This window comes from Dryobates pubescens, chromosome 6 (genome assembly GCF_014839835.1).
Source record: "Dryobates pubescens isolate bDryPub1 chromosome 6, bDryPub1.pri, whole genome shotgun sequence".
Taxonomy (NCBI): domain Eukaryota; kingdom Metazoa; phylum Chordata; class Aves; order Piciformes; family Picidae; genus Dryobates; species Dryobates pubescens.
Window position 1 is genome coordinate 37,706,693 of NC_071617.1, and position 23,009 is coordinate 37,729,701.

Consider the following 23,009-nt stretch of genomic DNA (forward strand, 5'->3'; position numbering starts at 1 on the left):
TTTTTTTTCCTTTCATCAGCAGTAGCCTGTACAAGGCCACAGATATTTTCCAGACTTAAGATACTTTACAGGTAGTTTTTATAGTGTCTGTTTCTATCCAGCTTTTTATTCACTTTTCTTTCTTTTCCCAAGAATGTACTGAGATACAGCACAAATCCGGAAGACTGAGCTTGTCACCAGGTAGCACTGTTTTCTAATGTGACTTGCTTGCTGATGAGCTGAGAGGATAGGAAATTGCAGCAACGCAAGTCCCCGTCTGGAGACGTTTCATTGTGACCCTAAGCCATCTTCTGGCAAAATCACAGGTAGTTTTTTGAAATGCATCGGTTTTCATATTGTGGCCACTGTGAAGACAATCTGGCATTTCAGATACTGAATTTTGTGAGACCATCTTTTTACATTTTTATTGATGCTTTTCTAGAAATTCAGATGGTTCAACAACCGTTTTCAAGATTCCATGCTCATCCCTGGTATTTCTTCTTGGTTTAGCTGCAAAATTATTTAGCAATATACTGGGAAATAAAATGTTTCAAACTGAAAATTTTACAAGCACCTCTTTTTTATGATTAACCCTATTTAAGATACAGGGCAGATAGCTGTATTGTTTCTGGAGACAGTATTTCATTTTTGACTACATTAAGTATTCTCTGATTTGATTATGACATTGTATTTTTCCTCTTTGTATTTTTTTTCCTGCATATTCAGGGGGAAAAGTATCTATTTATATTCCTGGTTTATATCCAGAGTACAGGTCAGTGATCACTGACGGTTCTTAGTCATTACAAGAGTGCTTAACCTTTGGGGCACACTTGGAATAAGACTGCCTAACTTGTTTCTGCTTTTGCATTATTGTTCTGTCGTACATCTAGGTGACCATATTTCTTCAGGGCCTTTCTCAGAGAGCTCTAACTACTGCTGTCTCTTTCTTCGCTGCTCTGATTGCAGGGAAAGGCCTTGTGGAGATGATTCCCTTTTTTTCACTTTCTCAATGCAGTATGTCTCTTACAGTTTCCTAGCCAACACCTCCTCTGCGCTTTCATGTTTTGGCTGTTAAGCAATGGGCTGCCCATTCCAATTGTTTGACTTGCAACTCAGGGTGCTCTCTATTGGCTTCCACCTTATTTATCTGTACGCTAAGGAAGCCCCTTAATTTGTCCAGGGTGGTTATATGGAGCTGTAGTATCTCAGGGACTCCAAAGATGATATGTTACCTGAAGATAATGGGTTGGATAGAGAAATATTTCTCTTGCAGAACTGAGTTGAGAAAACAGCCTTTATTTGAATTTAAAGTGTCAGTGACCTCTTGACACTGGCTGAGGATTTATTTTTCTGCATAAGGATGTTGCTTTCCCTTCCCCCCCGCCTCCATTACCTGTGTTTCTTCTCAAGTGCATGGAGGAGGGGTCACTCTTGAAAACAAAGCAGGGGGACATTCTGCATGATGGTTATCATGCCAGGAAGCTTTAGGCTGAGGGTAGCATTCAGACTGCCACTGGTATGCGGTCCACGTAAGCTACAATTAAGAGAATCTAGTTCTGTACTTTATTTGCAGTGAGAGTAACAGTTGCCTTGCTGCGTTAGAAAATGCCCTGCAAAGTTTGCATTTGAAGGTTACAGTGAACTTGTAACGATTGCCTGTGTTTCTACAAGGTCAGTGTTAGCTCAATAATCACCTTCATTTCAGTACTCTCTTTACATGCAGTCTATTACATGTGCCATTGCTGCATGGAAGTTCACTGAAGTACAGAACACTTTAACAGATTCTCTGTACCTCTTGGGTGCTCAACTCGACTGCACTCTACAGCATCTGCAACACCTTTGAGCCAGCAGAACGTTTACAATGTAGTATTCTCCTGTGGCCTGTTTGAGAATTGTTCCTTACACCAGTTTCATAATCAAACACTTGCCCTTTTTCTGACATTTTAAATACATTGTATTATATTGCTTGCATGCTTTCTTAAGTACAAAATTAAAGATCCATTTTATTAAAGAAATGAAGCTGATCTTTGATTTAAAATAAGAAGGGAGAATCAGAATCTCAGAATTCTGAGTGCAATATAATCACTTTAACAAAATTATTTTTTTAGAGTGATTGTTTACAGTATATATCATGTGGAGATGATAAAGGTTCTTTTGGAGATAAGAACAGCTTTTTAGTTGCTTTATTGTTATGAATATATTAAGGATATTTGTTAAATCAGCACAGAGTAAAATGTCTCCTTTTATATGAGGAAAATAAAATCAATGTCATCCTTAAATGACAAAGTAATTTGTGTACAAGATTTTATAGTTATCGTTTATATACATTAAGTGATGCTCTTGGGTGAGCAGATGTGTGAAACTTCAGAACTGTTTTGCTGGGTATGTAGACTGGGTCATTGTACTAATTCTGCAGAAAGCATTTTGACTAGATCTTGTCTCTTGTAATTGTGTTTTGCCATTAGGTGGACACAGTTGAAATGTGGTGAATAAGAACTGTCTTCATTTCTAGTGATAGGAATGCTGCCACCGGTTAGAGGGGGGAAAAAAAAAAAGAGGTACTCACTATCATTTTTGTCTACCAGAGAATTTGGCATTGTTGCTTGTTCCAACAGGATCACTTCCCTGTAGGCAAATGTATCAAGCTTCAGAGAATTTGCCAGGCATGCACCATTACTTCATCTGAAGATTCTTGTGAAAAACTTCATTGTCCTGATACAAAAGGAGCCTACTGTAACACAAATATCTAATGTAATATGGGGGGATTTTTTTTTACACCTTATTGAGTAAATGGCTCTTGAGTTCTTTCTTTTCTGCCTTCACCTGGGTGGTAACCATATACACCCTTGAGAGAATTCTGACAGGACTGTGACAGCCTCTCGTGGGTGGTAGACTGGTTTTCATTATTGTTTTCTTCAGTTGACTGGGATGTGACAAATACTATTCAAGGAGAGAATCTGTGCAGCAGTTGTGCAGATTTGTGTAATTATTATATTGGTTGAAATCCCCAAGTTGATTCTGTCCCTTGCTGCCACCATCCAACAGGGAAAGAGAAGCTATCTGGGGATAGGTTCTTCAGCATAAAGCCTGTGTCTGAATTCTGAATTATATATGCTGTGCATACTCTGGTCCTGTGGATCTAGATTCTTAATGCTATTTAATGGTGAAACTGAGATGAAAGAGATACCAGTTTTGGGCTTTTCACTTCTTTTTGTTTTCTGAGTATCTTACCAAATAGGTAGACTTGTCTAACTGCTGCTTCTCTGCTTCAGTAGCAGTGAAAATCCACCTTACACCATGTCTTTAACGACTTCAGGTTCTTATGCTTTTGAGACCTTACCTTCCTGGATTCATGTGGTTCCTAGGCTGGTGTGTCTTCTCTTTAAGAGATGTCTCTCTTTTCATGTACCGAACAAAAATCCAAGGGGGGTGTGGGGTGTGGGGTGGTGGTTGTGGGTGCAAAGAAAGGCAAGATGCTTTGTGTTTTCCTCATGTTTTAAGAACCACTGGATCATATTACACCAGCTGCTATCTGCCTTCTTTGAATTAAGTAAACATAACTCAAAAGAACTGCATGCTCAGGCAGTGAGAAATTAGTGACAAAACTGACATACTAGAGATTTGGTGGACTACATGACTAAAGCATGGGTTTAATGAACTGTAATAGAGATTATTTTTTTTTATTAGGCTTTTCCCAGCAAACAGCAACCCTTTGATCCCACATTTCATAAAGGAGCCTCTTCTAAGCTAACTCTAAAATTCCTGAAGCAGAGTAGCAGCACACACTGCAAATGCATACTGGTTTTGAGAACAGTGCAAAGTATGAAGTACCACAAGAGTTCACCTGTAAAAATGAAGCTAGACACGTGAGGTGTAGTATTTCTGCTTATAGCCACTTTATTACCTTTTCTTGCCACTTTAGGAGGGTGTGGTAGGTAGGTGCCTTACACTGCTCAGAGTATTCAAGTTTCAGAAGATACAATGTAGTTGTTTAGAATGTTTTCTCATGGGCTGACATGGAGAATATGATAGCAAAGACTTCAAATAGCTTTGATGTATTTACATAGCTGTACAGTAATATCTGGAAATAAACACATCTGTCCAATTCTTAGACCTTTCATTGTATTCTCTTTCAGAAGCCGCATGCAGAAAAGAGGCATTTCATACAAAAGTGATGGGAAAACATAAAATGCTTTTGTTTCATTGATTGAATTTCATCTTCAGGTTGTCCTGAAATAGCAAAATTTTACAGATTTATATTGCTGGAAATACCTATTTCTAACATGACTTTAAAAATGTGTGTGGCAACACCGTGTTAAGTTCAGAAATACTTGCTTTAGGAGAATGGTGAAATACAGGCCAAATCTGATGTGCCCACAACTCCATAGCTTATTTCTTTTTAAAATCTTTGCTCAGGGTAGAACTTTATAATGCCAAGTTCAGAGAAGTAAAATACAAACATGGGTTTTTGTCAGTTCATCTCTCCACCAGCTTGAAAATGTTATACTATGTTTTTCTTTAAATGCTCTCATTGTTTTCTCACCAGTGGAAACCATAATTACATGGGTGGGTTTTGGATACTGTTCTTCTGGCTTCTAGTGATTTCATTCCAGCCTAGGTTTTTGCCAGAGTGTTGTATTAAATTTACTGAATAGGTCTAGTAAAGAATGTGAAAGCACAGGGTTCTTAAACTGGTGTCTTTTTCTAACACAGGTTATGGCCTGCCCTTACATTTTGGTGCTTGAATTGTCTTCTTGGCTTCTGACTTTCATATTTACATTACTCTTGATAATTTGCCTTTAAAATGACTATATTTATATAAAACTAGTTCTGAAGTGATCACTTTCCTAGTATGATTACTTTTGATGCCATCTGTATTTCAAACAGCAGGATTTCGGGGGGTTTATTTTTCTTTTTGGGTTAAATTGTGAATGATTCTCACATGAATGAATGGTGTGTGCTGGGGCACTGTTCCCACACACTGCCCACTATTTGGTTTACATCTCCTGTGTTGCAGTCAAAGTATGATGGAACCTGTGAGATTTCTTCCTCTCAGCATCACTCCCCACCACCCTTGGATCAAAAAGTATCCAACAAACAACAGGGAGAAAAATTAATTTGGGTTATTTTTCTGTGTCCTGGTGGCCTGCTGTCTGCATATAAGAGTCACTGCAGCCTTCCTTGCAGGGGAAAGAGGAGAGGAAGCAGAGAGGATTAAAAATCCTTCTGTGTGTCAGTAGTTCTAGCAACTCATTTCAGGATGAGAGGTGGTTTAGTTCAACCCAAAGCAGCAGTTTGGTTTAGTGTATCTTTTGCCTCTCCAGAGAATGTGGTATACATTTCCATTGCTGGACACTGTAGAAGCTGATGCACCTTGTAAAAACTGTAGCTAACAAGACGGGAGATATTCCCACTTGGGTCTCAGTATGTGGCATAAACCAGTGATAACAGTCTGGAAAAATTCTGGTGGTTTTGACTCAGAAATAAAACAGGGAAAGATCACATTCTTTCCAGGTTGAAACTAATACTTACTTAATGCTATCTTACTTGGCTACATGGAACATTGGGCCAGGAACAGCTGAATCAATCAGTCTGGCAAGAGCTATCATCCTATTTTGCTTTGCTTTAGAGGTCTCCAATACAATTAAATAGCAAATGTGAAGGTGGGCAAATAATATTTAGAGTTTGATTTGATGCCATTTTGTGTATCACAGGTTGAGATATTCCAGTACAAACACCTGCAGGATTTTGATGAGATTGTCAATAGTGGTTTTGTCAAGGTTTTCTTCTGTGTCCTCCATGGTATGCCATACTGCTGGAAAAGGGGATGGAATCAGATGTAGGACTGGAACCCCTGTAAGGTGGGAAGTGAAATTTGGAGAAGCTCTGTTAAGCCAACTGATATGTCACCATTTAGCAATAAAGTCAAGTAACTATTCAATAAGCTTCCTATAAAGGAGTGTGTGTTGCTGCAGCTTCCTTTCACTTTCTCTTTTTAGGAAGCCTGTGACTGCAGCCCATCCATTTCATTGTATCCTAAAAATGGCAAATTGGCACCTTCCCTTCCTTTGAGTACTTTTTAAAGACACCTATACCTAGTAGTTTTACTGAGATACTTGCCTTTTTTTGTCAATCTTTTGATCTTTTGCTTTGTAGTTGCTGATACTGAGTTTAGGAGCTGCAAAAGGGAAGGAAAACCAGCCTGAAGCTCCCCAAACTGAAAATTGTTACCATGTTCTTGTGAGGCTGTTAAGACTGAGCACTTTTTGAAGCAATTTTTTTAGTCCCTTCCATAAATGGTAAACAAGGGTGTGTGTTTATACTGCACAGTAAACTCACTGTTAGACAAAAGAACTTCCACTTGAAATTTGCACATATATATATATGTATGTATGTATCAAGCCACCTATACATACTGCAACTTTAAGGTAAAAGAGAAGTTAAATAATTCTTCTGGTTCCTGATTGCTTTGTGGGGAAATATTTTTTCTCTCCAGCCTCTTTCCTGTTTTGTTTTCCTCTCTTCTTTTTCATACTACTAAGGGGTTTGCTTTCTTCATTAGATGTTAGTTATGTTATTAGGAAAGGGTTTTGAAGCTTCACCCCCATAGGATTTTTTTTGTATCCCTATGCTGGGCATGCATATGATGGCTGTGTTGGTTTTGTGGACCTGGGGGCTCTGCCTTGGTGTGAAAAATGGAAAAATGATGGAGCTGAAAATCCAGTGAGCCAGGAGATGGTAACCACAGCTCAGGGAAGAGAGGTGTAGCTCTTGTGCCTGCTTCCAAAGCTGTGTGCATACTTAATGTTACTCAGTAGTTAACAGAGCGTAAGTAATGGTAAAACTAGCGGGTAGATACGAAGATAACTCCTTCCTTTCCTAGGTAGGTATCCTCTTCGTTGAACTAATCTTTTTGGTTAACCCTTCTCTAGGAGTATGACTCTTGTAGTCCTTGCTGTACAGTGGAAAACTTCAATCAGAACAGTTTACTGTATCTACTACCCTCCTTTGGCTCACTTTAATTTTGAAGAGGCTCTGAGTGCTTCAGCCAAGAACAATATCAAATCCACATCCTGACTTTGAACAAATGCTTTAATCACTGATTTGCAGCTTGACAAGGTGGCAGCAGTACTGCAACTGCTTTCCCTCTCTTTGATTGTATCCCAAAGGAAAAGAATGAACACAGAGGCTAAGGCATAGGTGTCAGCCAGGAGAAATGCTTAGGTAGGGAATCCCAGATTGAAGTATGTGCCCTAATTCCAGAACAGATTTCAGGCATACTGTGTCCTTCACTATTTCTGTTGGCTACTCTGTGGACCTCTCACAGCTGTGAAATCTTGATTCTCTTTCTGGAATGAAGATGTCTAATTTGAGTATGTGGGGTTTTGCAGGAATTGGTACCTTCAAATTTAAACAGGTAATAATAGCTTTACTGTAACTTTGACAATGAATCTTGAGAGAGTTTTTTGAAGTCTTTGAGGATACGACACTTGAGAGTGTCACTGCTCCTGCTGATGGTAACCAGCTGGCTACTGTAGCATATAGTGATGGTCCATTGGATCAAAGTTGCTAGTTGCAGGACACTACTGCTGACAGAAATTTCCATTACCTCGGCCACTGGAGCTGTGCTCATGTGAAATAAGTGGTGGATGTGTTTTATCATTACTCTTCTTCCAGTTACGTTTTTCAACGCTGTGACTTCTGGCCTGTGTAAAATTGGATTTGGAAACCTAAAGTTGGGGCAAATAAGCTTAAAAAGCAGGATTGTATGCACTTGCTTATTCACTAAATGATGCAGTCATTACTGAACTTACACTTCAAAATATTAGAGCTACTGGTACCTCTTAATAAAAATGGAATGTGGTCATCTTCAACTAAGCCTTGATGTAAAGTAGTTGGGAAATACTGCCTTTCCACAAGGTGATTCTTCAGCAGGTTCATGTTGTGTAGCTCTTCCTCTGTATTTCACAATGAAAGCAATTATTACAACTTTTGGACAATATGAGGCATGTTAGCACATTTGAATTATTGTTTTCCTCTTACACTCTTTTCCTCTTCCATTAAGAACAAAAAGTAGTTGGTGACTGCCTTTTGCTTTTGTTTAGTGCTCGGCAGACTTCAAGATTGGTGCCATTACTGTCATCTTACAGAAAGAAAAACTCAGAAGTGAAGCAGTTTCATGGCTTCCAAGTGGCTGAGAATCTTCCTCAGTTTTGTTAATTAAATATTAAAACCTTTGTATAGGTTTAAGATGCACCAAATTTAACATCTGTGTTATAAAATATTAGGACTGTAAAAGAATACAGAGATATGATTTACAGGACTTGATACATTCAGAAATTACACACTTCTTTTCAAATTCATCAACAGCCCATACCCCTCTCCTTACCAATTGCTTGAAGCCTCTGAAACCATCGAATAGTGTTTGGAAAATAATTGGGAAAGACTGGGTTTGGTGCACCAATTAAATCCAGTAGTACGAACAGGTCCTACACAAGAAAGAATCTTTAATACAGAGTTCTTTATGTTACTACACTAGCAGCCCCAGCAATGAAACCACTTGGTTCCTGTAAAAGTCAAGACTAGTTTTTTGATAGTTCTGGCCAGAGATCTGGCTTTTCTACCATAATGCCTGAGAGCAGAATGCAAGTCAAATCTGATGCCTTTTGCTGTATTTTTGAGGAGGAGAAGGGTTGGCAGTTTGGCTGTTCTTCAAGCTTATGCAGAGTGTGTTGGTGTTTTTGCAATACATGTGCCATATCTCTTTAAAACTATGGTATGTGGGGAGAAAGAGGAGGAAATTGCTTCCCCAGAGAACAACAAAGTTGGTCAAGGGAGAGGCATTTTATGAGTCACAAGATAAAGTGACAGAAGAAATGTGTCTCAGCAGTGAGTAGGGAAACTAGAAAGCAGTAGGGAGCAGACAACCACAATGCCAGTAGGAAGCAAAAGGAAAACACGGTGCTTGATGTAGTTTAGTGCTGAGCTAGGGGAGAATTGCTCATAGTTGGATACTATGTGCTTTCTCCTAACTATTGTGAGTGCCCTCTCTTGAGGGTGGGTATCCTACTTTATATTCTAATCTGTGTGTACTGATTTTTTTCTGTGATGACTCCTCATACTTGCATGGAGAAGATCTAAGCAAATTTACCTGAAAAACTCTCGCCAACTGTTTTTATCACATCTCATAACATTTCCACAAGCCTGTTTCTTCTTATGATGGTGTTCATGTTTTCTTGGGAATCTGGCCAGTTACTAATCAAATACTAAAAATATGCAATGTACTATTACTCATTAGGGAGTCATTGAAAGCCACTTACTATGCCTTGCAGCTGATTTGTGGTCGTTGATCCAGGTGGATGTGGTGTAGATACCATTTTTTGAGCTAAATGTTGAGACCCGTAGAGGGAATCCGAAGGGGACCACCGGACAAAGGCTTCTTCACCATCAAAAAAAATGAGCCGAAGTGAAAGGTCTGGTCTTGATGTTGAGCTGGTCTGTTGGAGGAAGTTAAAGTCATCTGACTGATTCTGGCCAAACCATTAAATAAAGGACAAGTACTGTAGTCCTATAAGTAACATCAGTAGGGGTGTATTCTTAAGGTATCCTATGCAAACCTTCCTATGGCTGTTAAACACATTTTGTGGTATAATAGTGATTATTGATCAGTCATTGTTATTTATCTAGCACAGTGACATGTTCTCCAGTCTGTTATCATTTTGGTTCTGGTTAAAAGTCTCATTTCTGACTTCAGTGGACATCAGCTGAGTATATCGAGACAAGTCTGCAAAACAGCTAGCACAAACGTCTCAGATAATGAGGAAACACATCAGAAACAACACCTGTGAATGCTAATATTACTTCACAGTGCCACAAAGAAGTCAGATTTCTGCTACAGCTGTGCAGCAGTAGAGGTGAATTATGTAAATGGAGATGAATTTGTAAACTTGATGGTTCTTTGAGTGACAAAGAGGAGCCATTCATGAGAAGAATGACCATTTTTCCTTCAGGGGGACTCACAACCACCAAGGCCATTTTACCTAAAAATTAAAGCACAGAGAGTGGAGTAGATACACCTTTCCCTTTCAACAACCAAAAATATCACAAGAGTAAAAACTGAGAATATATAAGGTTAATGTATTTAAAGTCATAAAGGAGGCATCTGTTTGAAATTTCTTCCCCATGTAGAAGGAGTGGTTGTTTTTTTCTCTCCTTGTTCATTAACTGAAGCTTTATTTGCACTGGCAGTGTCCCCCAGTAATTTACAACATGGCTAAATCCAGTCAAGTTCTGCTATATGAGCAGTTTGGGGAACTGTAGTCTTGGCAGTTGCTATAAATATTGTAACACTTCTATGAATTAATGCTACTTCAAGTGAAATTGCATGATCTGGTTAAAAAAGGTGGAGCCACTGGCAACAGTCATGTCCTGTATGGATTACAACTCCCAACTAGCTGGAGCAGATCCAATATAAACAGTAGTGGAAAGCTTCTATAAAAGTGCTGCTCATATTGGCAGGATTGTATTGATTATGCTCTCAGTCATATGTGGATTTCTCTAATGGCAATGCTTTGCTGCCCTTTGTCCTTTGTCTTTCGATAACAATAACTTTCATTACATTCTGAAGGAAACCATTGATGCTATTTGAATTTTAGAAAGAAACATTTATTATTACTCTTTAACACATTTCCAGGTGTAAGTAACAGAGAGATGGTTTTGCCCTTTAATTTTAAACTTCCTCTATGTAACTGGAGAAACATCAAGATAAAAATCACTGCTTCAGGTCAAAGCATAAATAGATTTGGCTGAAAACATAACAAAGTCTGTTAATCTACTATGAGCAAAGTAAAAAGGTCATTGCTAATGTATTAAGCAGATGGGTCCCAAAGTGTATCTTATGAACAGACTACACATGGTACCCTGTGCAAAGTAATTGGATGACCTTTTTGTCAATTGCCATCATCTTGTTTCATAAAACAATTTAATCAAAACCTGACTGTGGTAGTTTTAGGCTATGCCTTTAAACTTTGTTACAGATTTCGAGCAGTAAAGTAGAAAAAAAAATAAATAAATCACTATTGGGTGTGAAAAGCAAAACCAAGGATAATTCTGAACGATTCCACTGGAGAAATATCTGCTATAAGACTGGCTGTACCAAAACATTCTGGGGGCTGCTGCTTCTGATCTCTTCTCTGCTTGCTTCATGCTTTGAGGGGAGACTACTCTGCTTCTGCCTAACCTTGGCTGCACTGTTTTGGTGAAATCTAACCACAACTTTCTCTCTCCTCCTTTCTTCCTTTTGGATGGGGGCAGGGGGGAGGGTGGGCAGAGGGACAGCTCTCTTGGTCTTTAACCAGGGGAGTTTTTGTGTTGTTTGTTAATTGTAAATATTGTAAATACTGTGTATTTTGTACATATTCACTGCATTTCATTATAGATTCTAGTTTTGCTAGTAAATACAGCTTCCATTTGCTTCCAACTGAGCTGGTCTGGCAAAGTTAATGTTGGGGAGAAATTTCAACCCACCACACTGATGTATTACTTTTGAAAAATTTTGGCCTTTAAGTGAGTGTGCAAGATTGTTTCATAAATAACTATCAGGCAAATTTATTCTAAATGAAGCTTCTGAATAGAATAAACCAGGTTGGAAGAGACCTTCAAGATCATCACGTCCAACCCATCATCCAACACCACCTAATCAACTAAACCATGCAACCAACCACCCTATCAAATCTCCTAAACACCTCCAGTGATGGCGACTCCACCACCTCCCTGGGCAGCACATTCCAATGGGCAATCGCTCTCTCTGTGAAGAATTTCTTCCTAACATCCAGTCTGAATGCAAGCATATGTGTAATAGGAATGATTTGCTTTGTGATGAAAACATTTACATATTCTTAACCTTCTCATTCTTAAATATTCTAAAGTCAGGAGGCATCAAATGGGCTTCTGGAAGCATCTGCTGTCAAGTAATACTTGAGCTGAATGTATTCCCAACACTTTGTTAAGCATTTAAGAGACTTTTCCATGAAAGATCTCTTAGTGTGGAAGAAGCATTCTTCTGTAAATATTGAGCCAGTAGATGGCACTCATGAATCTGTAATCCTACAAGCTTGTCATCTTACAAAGCTTTTGGAGCTTCTAGAATCAACAGATTTTTGTGTCTAGCAATGCACTTTGAACCAGGTTTTCATAGCAAAGGTTACACAAAGTGATAATACTCTACTATTACTTGACTGTTTTCCTGTACTCAGTCATCACTTGTTTCATAATTAAACTATTCAAATTGATGAAGGAAAACAAGGAAGAAAGTTTGACATCATTATGGAACATGAGTGTAACTCTTCTGTACAGCAATTAAGTCAAACCGTGTCCCAGAAGAGAATACAACCAAGACTTAGATTGCTGATTTAGAAAGCAACAAATCTTTGTCAATTACCCTGGATGTTTCTGGATATGATACGAGCTTCTGCATAGGGTTTTGTGCCTTTTAGGTAGAAAGTAGGATATTTCAATCTGTGAAATGAGCATCATTCACATATAAACTATTATTTTTACACAGTGTATATTTATTAAGTAATTTTTAGATAGCTACCATTTGCATAAGAAGTTTTAATGCGGTGAAGCAGTAAATGCAGCTCTCTGTTCTGTTTTTCTTGGAGTTTTACTGCAAGCATAGCAATGAGAGGATCAGGCATGCAGGGTATTGGAGAGAACATGGAAGTGCCCTAAGGCCTATTGCTGTTGCAAAAATAAAGGAAAACAAAACAAGCAAATTACCTTGATTAACTGAAACTTGTTATCCAGGGCACGTGCCAGCTCCAACATCATGGCACAGGGCACCGCAGAATCAGTCGCTCCTACAAATGCTCTCTCCTGCCATTGACCAAAGAATTTTGAGTCATAGTGGCAAGCAAGTACTAGATGGCGTTTTGCAGTGGGGTCTAGAGTGCTGATAATGTTTGAAAATGTCTGATACCCATATGGTGTGTATCTTTGAAATGTGTCTTCTTCAATCTCCCAACCAGCCTGCAACCTTTGAAGACGGTGCTTGATATGCTGCAATTAAAAAACCAAAACCCAGATTAATATTGCTTGCTTCAGAAAGTTGTCACAAATGGTCATTACCTAATTAATAGTGGCACTAAGTTTATTGTATTTTTAAAAGACAAAATTTATAACAAAAAAACTGTGATGGCTCACTTGCTTTTCCTTTTCCCTTTTTCTTTGGAGTCTGAAGATGCTTCGAATGACTGCCCAACAATATGACACATTACCATCTTGATTTCTAAAGTTTCTAGGCTAGTGTTCTTTCAGATGTAACCAGGACAGGTATAATGTTCACCTCTTCAAATCTAAACTTAATGGTGTCATTAAATTAGATGTCAGAACTGGCTGCAGGGAACTCAATGTGGCTATTTTGACAATTGGCACAAACAGATGCCACAGCAGCATTAAAAAATGCTGGGGGTTTTGTCTGACTGGGGGGACGGCGGTGGTGGTTCTTTTTTGGTTGTGTTTTGTTTGTTTGGGGGCGGGGGGGGGTTGTTTTGGTTTGGTTTTGGGGTTTTTTTAGGTTCTCTGAGAAATCTGCCTTGCAAGTGAGAGAAGTAATTTATAAAGCTGTAAGAGCCTGATTCCTGTAAATTAAAAAATGAACAATTAATTATTTTTTATTAACATTTTTGTGAAATCCTGTAAGTGCAGCTCACATAAAGACAAAAATTAAGACAGTAAATCTATGGAAGTGACAATTCATTTTAGCTATCTTCCTACTTAAAAAGCATACATCTAACAACCCCAGTTACACTTAGTACACAGTTTTGGAGGGCCATCTCTGTTGAGTAACTTATTTTTATAGGTCCCTAGAGTGCTTCTTCGAGGCAGATTCCTCTCTCTTAAATAAACATTAGGAAAAGCCTCTGAGGAGAAAAAAAAAGAAAACAGATTTTGAAGACTCGTCCTGATCTTAGTGAAGTCAGTGGGAATACTGCCATAAATTGTAGTGCTAGAACAAAGTTCTGTTTTGTTTGTGGTCACCGTCTGAAAGCTTTTATGGTGTTGCACGGTCTACCCACTATCTGTAGGCAGAGTGAAGGACATCTGTTATGGATTAAGGAGAATATATGTAAGCCCAGATGGAGTTCCCACTGTGCACTAGCTGTGAGTGGCACTAGCCTTCTCCCTTAAAGGAGTCTGACATCTCTTCTGTGAATTCAAGAATTGTCATGCATTGGAAATTGTTGTGCTTTGACAAAGGAGCACTCTTTTTGTATTAGAAATGCTGTGTCCAGCAGGAGTAGGGAGGTGATTGTCCCCTTGTATTCAGCTCTGGTGAGGCCACACCTCGAGTATGGTGTTAAGTTTTGGGCACTTCAATACAAGAGAGATGTGGAGGTACTGGAGCAAGTGCAGAGGAGGACAACGAAGCTGGTGAAGGACCTGGAGAACAAATCTTACAAAGAATGACTGAAGGAGCTGGGGCCATTTAGTTTGAAAAAGAGGAGGCTGAGGGGAGATCTCATTGCTGTCTACAACTACCTGAAATAATATCGTGGAGAGGATGGTGTTGGTCTCTTTTCACAGGTAATTAGTGATAGAACAAGAGGGAATGGCCTCAAGCTGCAACGGCATAGGTTCAGACAGGACATTATCAAAGAGCAGTCAGGCATTGGAATGTGCTGCCCAGGGAAGTGGTTGAGTCACCCACCCTGGATGAGTCTAAGGGTCATTTGGATGTGGTGCTTGGCGATAAGGTTTAGGGGTGAACTTTGTAGAGTATCAGTTATCAGTTGGACTTGGTGATCTTGAGGGTTTTTTCTAATCTGAATGTTTTTGTGATTTCCACCACACACACACCCCATTAGCCATAGGCCTACTTTAGCACATGCTGTTACCTTGTAACAGGATGATCCTATTTTGAACCTGATTTATGGTTTTCTAGCCTAGGCTCAGCTGTTTGGTTTTTGGTTTCTTATTTTTCCCCTTTCCATTTGGCTGTCTTCCATTGTATAACTATAGAAACTACAAAATTAAATCTATAGACACAAGTGCATACACACAGAGAAAGCACAAAAAAAGCTGCATTTTCCCAGTCTACCAATTGCAGAGTGGCAAATAAACTTATTGCCATTTTTAGGGCTATCTCAGAGCCGCTGAGTTACTAGCTAAAGGGAAGATGAAGACTAGTGGAGTATTGTGAATGTCATCTCACAAACTCAGCTCTATTGCTGTTTTAGTCTCCTTCTTGGCTAATGTAATTCAGAGTGCATGGCACACAGCCCTGAAGATATCCAGGCTGTGAATGCAGAGCAGAGGTGTTGACAGGGCAGCAACCCAGTCATGAGGTAACAACTTGTGGCTCAGATACAAGGTGCTCAAGGTTTTAGTGGCTTGGGGCCAGGTGCAAACTGGGTGTGCTAGCCATTAACACACTGCTGTGCATGTGCCACTGGAGCTGCTGTGATACTTGGCCCAGTGCTGCACTTAGTGGAGTTGATTATCTCATCTGCCTGCCTGTTTGAGCCCCTCTGATCCCTTTGTGTTGATACTCCTATCTGAAGCATTATTAAAAGGGAATGTAGCAGCACAAGACCTCTCCAGAAGATTGTTGGGAAGGTGTAATTTTTTTTCATCTCCAACTGTGGGAGGGTTGCCAGGGTTTTGAACCAGTGACCCAAAACCTGCCCATATGAAGTAAAGGACAATGGTTATGTTGTACTTTGAGTACCAAATCTGATGCAAGTTTTTTTTAACTTAAAACACACATTTAAAAGCAGATTGTGGTTTGTGGGGTCTTTTTTCATTAGCCCTGGGAAATAATGTCAGCTAAAGCGCAAGCTGTGTCATGCAGGTTCTAGGCAGTCTAGACTTGAACAATTACAGAGTTCATCTTATTGAATGGATGTGTCTGTCCCTTTAGTGGGCACTAAAAAAGAAATAATAGATATTCTTAGAGGTTTTCAAGAAACATTGTCTTACCTGGCGTACGAAATGACTTCCTGGTGATCCCGGGTATCTTTCTATCAGGATAGGACGTAAATCATTCTCCCACATTATAGAAACATCTGTGTTTGCTGCCACTTTTTTAATATCATCAGAATGTAAAACTCTTGGTTGGTGAGAATACTGTAAAAGCAGAAAAAGGAAAAATTGCTGTAACTATTACAGACCTTTATAACCGTAGTTTTCTTCAGAATTACAGTGACCAGGTTATACTGTGTTGCTTTAATATACTGACAATGAAAAGTCATTTAAAAAAAAAAGGTTTTCTTTCAAAAATATTTGACATTTTTCAGTACTCTGGCTTCTGTATCTTTGGTTTCTTTGTAAAATGTGCTAGTGTTAAAAACATTGGAGAAATCTTTACCTACCAGATAGCTGTAAAACCTCCACCTGTGATTGGTTTCTCTCTTTCCTGGTATCTTAATTCTACAAACGTAGAGTCATGCCTACAATCATGCTACCTTCAAACAAAGTTTCCATTGAGACAGACACCAGAAGCTTTGTTGATAGCAGTAATAATATTTAGTTTTATGCTGTGTCTGCGTTATGAGGTGCACTACTGTGGAGAAATGCATAAACTAGCTCCGTCCTAGAGTGAAGATGTGTCACTGTGGCGGTACTGGCATAACTACGCAGCACTGTGCAGCTCATTTAGAGCTAGGTGGGGTATACACCAGCTTTGAGACCACATGGGTTAACCTCAGAATTGGCAGCTTGTCTCCTTCAACAACAGCTCGTAGTGCTACCTACCACCCAAGTGGCTTATTTTCTGTAGCTAAGCATGGACCTTTAGAGCTATTTCAGGTGACCGAGAATACTTGAGATGTACATCCTCATGGGGCTGACAAATGCATGTCTTTGACATGCAAGAACTTTGTGTTGTTCTAGAGCAGTAGCTGCATGCAAGGTGGGAGCCCCAAGGACTTCTCAAATGTCCCTTTGGACACCTGATTTGAATCTATCCATGAGGCACTCCTGTTTTTATGGATTCCTATTTTAGGTACTACCATAGGATGCTCCTACTATATCCATTCCTTACTTCTGTCACAGAGACTTCCCTCTACTTCTCTCTTTCTCCTACTGAAAAATCCCAGTCTGGTTATTTGTTCTTTGATCAGAACTGCCTTACATGATTGATCAGACCTGCTGTCCTTCAGTGTACCATGTCTACCTCATCCTTTCTGAGACAAGGAAAGGAAGCAAGTAGCTCTGGCACTGCAGAGTGAGTAGCTCTGGCACTGCAGAGTGAGTAGCTCTGGCACTGCAGAGCTTCTGCATTGAAAGCTGTTCTGTGGGAGCCTCTCTGCTCTGCTGCTTAAAGGAAGGGAAGCATGGAAGTGAAGTGGTTTGGGGTTTTGTAATCCTGTGTTCTCTGCCAATTGGTAAAGGTCTGTGCCAGGGGAAGTTTAGGCTGGAGGTGAGGAGAAACTTCTTCACAGGGAGAGTTGTTAGCCAAGGAATGTGCTGCCCAGGGAGGTGGTGGAGTCCCTGTGCCTGGAGGTGTTCAAGAGGGGATTGGATGTGGCACTCGGTGCCATGGTCTAGTCAGGAGGTGTTGGGTGCCAGGTTGGACTTGATGATCTCTGAGGTCTTTTCCAACCTTGTTGATTCTCTGATATCTTCTCTGATCTTCTCTAAATTATAGTGTAGGATGACGGTATTTGCTGTTTTATTCTAGTTCTTTCTTCAAACTGTTTCACAACTGACTTGCTTTTGGGCTGCTGTTGCATCAGACTGACATTTTTACTCCATCACTGTACATGTAATAAATAAATATTCCCCCCTCACTCATGTGTGTCATTTCACATTTGTCTGAAATGGGGGCTGAAACTCATTACCAGGCCATAAACTGTACTGTCCCCCAGATCTTCTGCAGTCCTGTGTGATTAACCTGTTATCCTATGAACCCTGATGAATAATGTTAAGAAATGGAGTTTGCCTCACAATTGTTCTTCCCTTCTACTTAATTTCTGTGTAGGCTGAGCAAAGCAGACACAAGCCCGAGTATTTTCTAGACTTCACTTGTAAACATTTAATTCTACCTTTCTTTGTCCCAAGCCATTGATGAATGTGTGGGACTTTCCTCTAATTCCACTTCAGTTTACTAGTGAAATTAAGTAGAGAGGCAACACAAAGACACTGAGTCCTACAATTCCAAATTTAATACAGCATTTAAAGCTGAATTTTTAAGACTTTAAGGAAACCAAAATTTAGGGTGTGCAGTTAACATTTTTCATGCTAGCAATTCTAGACAGGGGTTAAAGAAAAAAAAATGCATTTCACCTGGTAAAAACTTCTACAAGTTTGGAAATTATATTGCAGAAGATGCATAAACTGCCTTTTGAAGGACTAAGTTTAATATGGTGGAATTTATACCAGCATAGAAAAGGCACAAAGAGAAAATGTAGTCGGGGAGCTGTTCTGTTTAGGAGGAACATGCTGAAAGAGGAGAGAGAAAACCTAAATCTGTGCACTTTAGAGTGTAGGAGAACAATTTATTTAAGGAAGTTCAGAAAGTATGCCTGCAGCTGGACATGTGAAGGACTCAATTAGAATGCAGACTTGTCTTGCTTCTGACCACGGATCATGCCCGGAAACCAGGGTCATTGAATTACTTTGCAAAGAAACATCATCATCATCAATAATAATATTAGTTGTATAGTACAAACGTATCAAAACTCTTCAGAAGAGAGCAATAAACTCCCATTTCTAATAATGGAGATATCTTCAAATTTGGGAAGTGAAAGGAATTACAAGAGTGGTCATGAAATAAAGGGAAGCAGAATGAGATCTGTAGTTGACTCATTTCTTACAGTGTGGGTCAACCCGTATTTTCTCCATTGCCACAGCAGAGGCATAACAATGTATTTATGACAAAGCTAGCACTAAACCTCTTGTATTAAGCTGCATAAAACTGCAAGACTTCAACTTCTACAAATACCCCACACTTACCTGCTGATTTGGGTATATTTCACCTTGGTTCTGACAGAACTTAGCTTCTAAAAACTCTAAGGTTTAGGATCTGATTCCTCCTTTTCAATGAGAGGAGGGGAAGGTCTGTATGGTGTAAGACTTTTGACTTCTGGCTTACACATCCCTTTACGGAGAAGGAACAAAAGTTGGCAAGGGAAAATAATTTGATGAGAAAGAGGAAGTGGTTCTTGGTTGGCATGTCTGTGTGGGCAGAAGAGATCACATGCTATGGTTCCACAGTTAGATTGTACTACTTGCATCACTGGAAAGCAGATTGACTAGTTGGAATGGAATGAGCTAACGAGTGTATTGGTGTGGCTCAAGGGGGCTGAAAAAAAGGAACACTAGGGTTACACACTTGTACGTTAACTAGCATGACTAAAGATTTAGCTTCACATATTCATATATGTACATACAGATATGCATACTATAGATGTATTGTTACAGATATGTAGTCTATACATGACCTATATATAGTAAGTACAATTAATAAAGCAGAATGACAATTTTTCTCTTTCATTAAAGAAATTTCCAACATTTACTTGAAGGAAGAGTGAATAAATCAAGGAGGAGTGGAATTGCTAAGGGGAAGTAAGTGGAAAGGTACGGTGGAAGCTTCAGTTTCCGTTTGTCCTGAACTCTGATCTGTTAGTGAAGAGCATGTTGCCCTGGATTAGTGGAGTTCAGTCAGTTCTGGCTGAACTTCGATTTTAGCTCTTCTACCAACACTTGGGGATGGGCCCTAGTAGTGTATTTTCCACTGGAAATTCCTGAACCCTTTAATTTGATGTAATTTGCCACTGTATGCTCTCCCGTGATCCATGTGGTTTAGTTCCTGTCAAAGAAATTATGTGTTTCACAATCAACCACTCCATGCTGTCACAGAGAGGTATCAGGGGTTCACTCCTTATTCCTGTTTCTTTAAATGCTATCTCAAAGCTGCCTTTTTCACTAGTTCATGGAACACTTGGAACTAAAGCCAACATGGTATGGGTCTGCAATATATTAGAATATTATACCCTTTCAAAACAATTTTGCAGGTAGTTGTCAATGCTATCCCTACTTGTTTTTCCCAGCTAAATGTGGACCACTGTTTTCTCAGACTAAGGCACTCTCCTCTAAATTACTGTAACCAGCTTGAAAATTGGAGTGAATAGAATGTTATATGAAATGCAGTTTCGGATTTTGATCCCTCTTTTGGTTTGCTTTCCCCTTTAATTCACTAACGGCCCTTGACAAAGCTTATTGCGCCAGCTGCCCGTTCGCAGGCGGTGTGGAAGGCACCGCTAACGTGACAAACGTGAGAAGACTTGTTCCCTGCAGCCATTAGGTCGGGGTGAGGGGGAAGCCATATTCTCCATCCCCACCGGCGCTGCCCGCAGGCGGTCCCAGCGCCGGGGCTCTTGCGCTGGGCGTGGGCCGCTGACCCGCGGCTGACGCCGGTGTTCGCGCCCGAGGCGGCATCACTCGAGGCTGTGCCACAGATCACTCGAGGCTGTGCCAGGTTTCTCGGCGGGCGAGCGCATATAGCATCAGCCCAGCCGCTGATCCCTGCCTTCCCCCCGCAACCAAGTGGAGAGGCAAGAGGAGCCTGACAGGCGCAAACGTGACCCACCTTCTCCAGGGTCCAGTCTGCTCCGGTTTCCCTCCCGTGCACCAGGTGAAAGTGAGCGGCAGCGAAGAGGCACAGTGCCCCAAGCAGGCGGCCAGGGGCCGTCGGTCCCTCGCCCCCTGCCATCCCCTTCCTCTCTTCTTATGACTCTCCCCGCGGGCCCCCTTCCCTCCGCCTTCCCGAGTCCCAGGGGTGGAACGGGGAGAGCCAGGGCCGGGGTTGGCGCCAGAGGAGGAGGCGGCGACGAAGAGAGGCAGGCAGGGAGGCAGAAGCGTACGCTGGCCGTTGCAGCCGCAGCAAAAGCAGCCTCTCCCCGCAGCTCTTCTACCCTCCGAAACGAGCCTCAGCCCTGGCACCACGTCAGCAGTGCCAGGAGGGTTTCCTATGACCGAGTCCGAGCCCGCCGCCGCCTCCTCCCTCCTCTCCCCTAGTGAGGACGGTGGCTTTGCCAGCGGGAGCTCCCAGGGGCTCGTGATCTTCCCGGTGAGAAAAGCCGTAGCCGGCGATTTCCCCTGAAGAACCGTTTTGTGTTTCTGGGGAGAGCTTTGAGATGAACTGAGGCTCCGTGGCTCCATGTGATCTCGGTCCGTTTGAAAACGGGCAGCTCCAAGCACTTCAATGGGGGCTCCGTAGAGCGGCCTTAGGCTCCCGCTGAGAAAGGTCCTTCACTGTTCATTACTGGTGACCAGTCTGAAATGAGTGTTCGTGCAGGATGTGGAAAAGGCAAAGATATATAGAATTGCAAAGTGGTTTAATATTTTTATAAGTCCTTCTTATGATCTTATTTTAGGCCTAAAGAGACAATGTTTACTAAAATTACGGAGCTGTTTTCAGGCATTTTAAATTCTGTAATTATTAACTACCAATGAAGCAAATTATGTGGTGAGGTTGCCTCTTTTTATAGTAGGCCAAGTCAAATTATTAAACAAAAAATACAAGCTTCTGAGCGCACAAGCCTTTCTTCAAGTAATTTGACGTCACTGTCCTTCCTCTGCAATGTCAGAGAAAACTTTTTACTGTATCTGCATCAGATATTCCACTTAAAATTTCCAGTGTTTACATAATTTTTAAAGTTCATACTTAATGCTAAAACAAATTGGAAAAAAACAATATGAAGAAATAGAAGATTGTAGGTTCAGGGCCTGCCTGTTATTCTGTGAAATACATAGGGAGCTGGAATAATGGTCTTGCTGCTCTTCAGCCTCATACTAGAGAGCTGCATCCAAGAAACTACAACTTAGCAATTATTCAAAGTGTCTGGGAGGGTAGTACTAGAGAAATGGAGCAATTTGTCGATATGCAGACTCTTACCGCAGATTCCACAGATTTTCTTGAAAAGTGTACAGATGGGATCTCTGGTGACGAAGCTTTACTGCAGATTCAGAATCCTTCTAGCTTGTACTCAGAATGTGGTGTATCGGAATTTTTCATATATGGGGAAGCAAAGAGTTAATGCCTTTCTCTCCCCCCCTGCTCCCCACCCCCCTCCCATTAAAGTCCATGCATTGTTTTGTTAGGAATTGTTCAAAATGCAATGACAAGTCACCAGCGAATAGGGAGAAACGGGCAAGCATTTGATTACCATGAAAAATCATCATGGTTCATAGGTTCCTAGGCAAAAACCCTGGCAAGGCAGCAGAGATCAATTAATATTCTATGCTTCTATGGGCAATTAGTTTAAATCCACAGACCAAGTGATCCTAACTGGACTACACAGCAGAATGAAAATCTGTTGCCCTTCTATCAGATTTCCTGTGGTAGACTATATAGTCAAATCTAGAAGCTGGACTAAATTTCTGGCTGACATGCCAGGGTTCTCATAAAATTTAGAAAAACAAACACAAACATAACCAAACAAAAACCCTCACTCCAAAATACAATAGCTGCAGCAGAAATTTGCTGAGAATATAAGCTTGATTCAGGGACTAGCTAACCTTGTTTTGCCCTAAGGGATTGTGGTCCCACTGTTCTTTGATAGATTACAAATTTGGCAAGCGTAAAGCCAGTTTAAGACAGTGCTGATCTCGCCTACAAGGAAAACACAGATAAAAATGTACATGCCGGGGTACATGTTGTAAAGAGATTGAACAGGATTTTTTTGAAGGTGTTACTTTCAAAATTTGGAGAGGAGACTTCCTCCTCTCCCCCTCATAACCACCCCAGAAAGTTCCTTGTCTAATGATATAAAGAAGACTGAAAAGAGATAAAAAGAATCTATTGAACAGAAATCAGAACAGTTCACAGAGGAAAAGAGAATTATGTAACTATTTTTAGAAATAATACAGAACATTAAAAAAAAAAATAATCAAAGGTGATGAGCATTTCTTTCCCCAGGGATTTATAATGGAAAAATGTTGTTTAGTCTTACTCCCTATTACTAAGTTGAAAAGATGACAACAAATTTCTCAGTGGTCAGCTGTTCTATTTTATACAGTTTCAG

At 40.4% G+C, this 23,009-nt stretch overlaps 1 protein-coding gene across 1 annotated transcript; it reads right to left on the reverse strand.

The window, feature by feature from the left end:
* Nucleotides 1–4,488: 4,488 nt before the first annotated feature.
* On the reverse strand, nucleotides 4,489–20,851 carry QPCT (glutaminyl-peptide cyclotransferase). The gene is made up of 7 exons (XM_009900917.2): nucleotides 20,573–20,851; nucleotides 15,961–16,107; nucleotides 12,760–13,038; nucleotides 9,300–9,476; nucleotides 8,369–8,468; nucleotides 7,821–7,937; nucleotides 4,489–5,833 (listed from the first exon to the last, which is right to left on the reverse strand). The coding sequence occupies exons 1-7, from the start codon at nucleotides 20,693–20,695 to the stop codon at nucleotides 5,688–5,690; spliced, it is 1,089 nt and encodes a 362-aa protein (XP_009899219.2). The 5' UTR covers nucleotides 20,696–20,851; the 3' UTR covers nucleotides 4,489–5,687.
* Nucleotides 20,852–23,009: the final 2,158 nt, after the last annotated feature.

Coding starts and splice junctions, on each gene's coding strand:
- QPCT (XM_009900917.2), bottom strand. CDS start 20,695: ATGGCAGGGGGCGAGGGACCGACGGCCCCTGGCCGCCTGCTTGGGGCA. Junction 9,477..12,759: donor ACAAGTTTCAGTTAATCAAG/GTAATTTGCTTG, acceptor TTCCTCCAACAG/ACCAGCTCAACATCAAGACC. Junction 7,938..8,368: donor TCAGAGGCTTCAAGCAATTG/GTAAGGAGAGGG, acceptor TGTGAAATACAG/AGGAAGAGCTACACAACATG.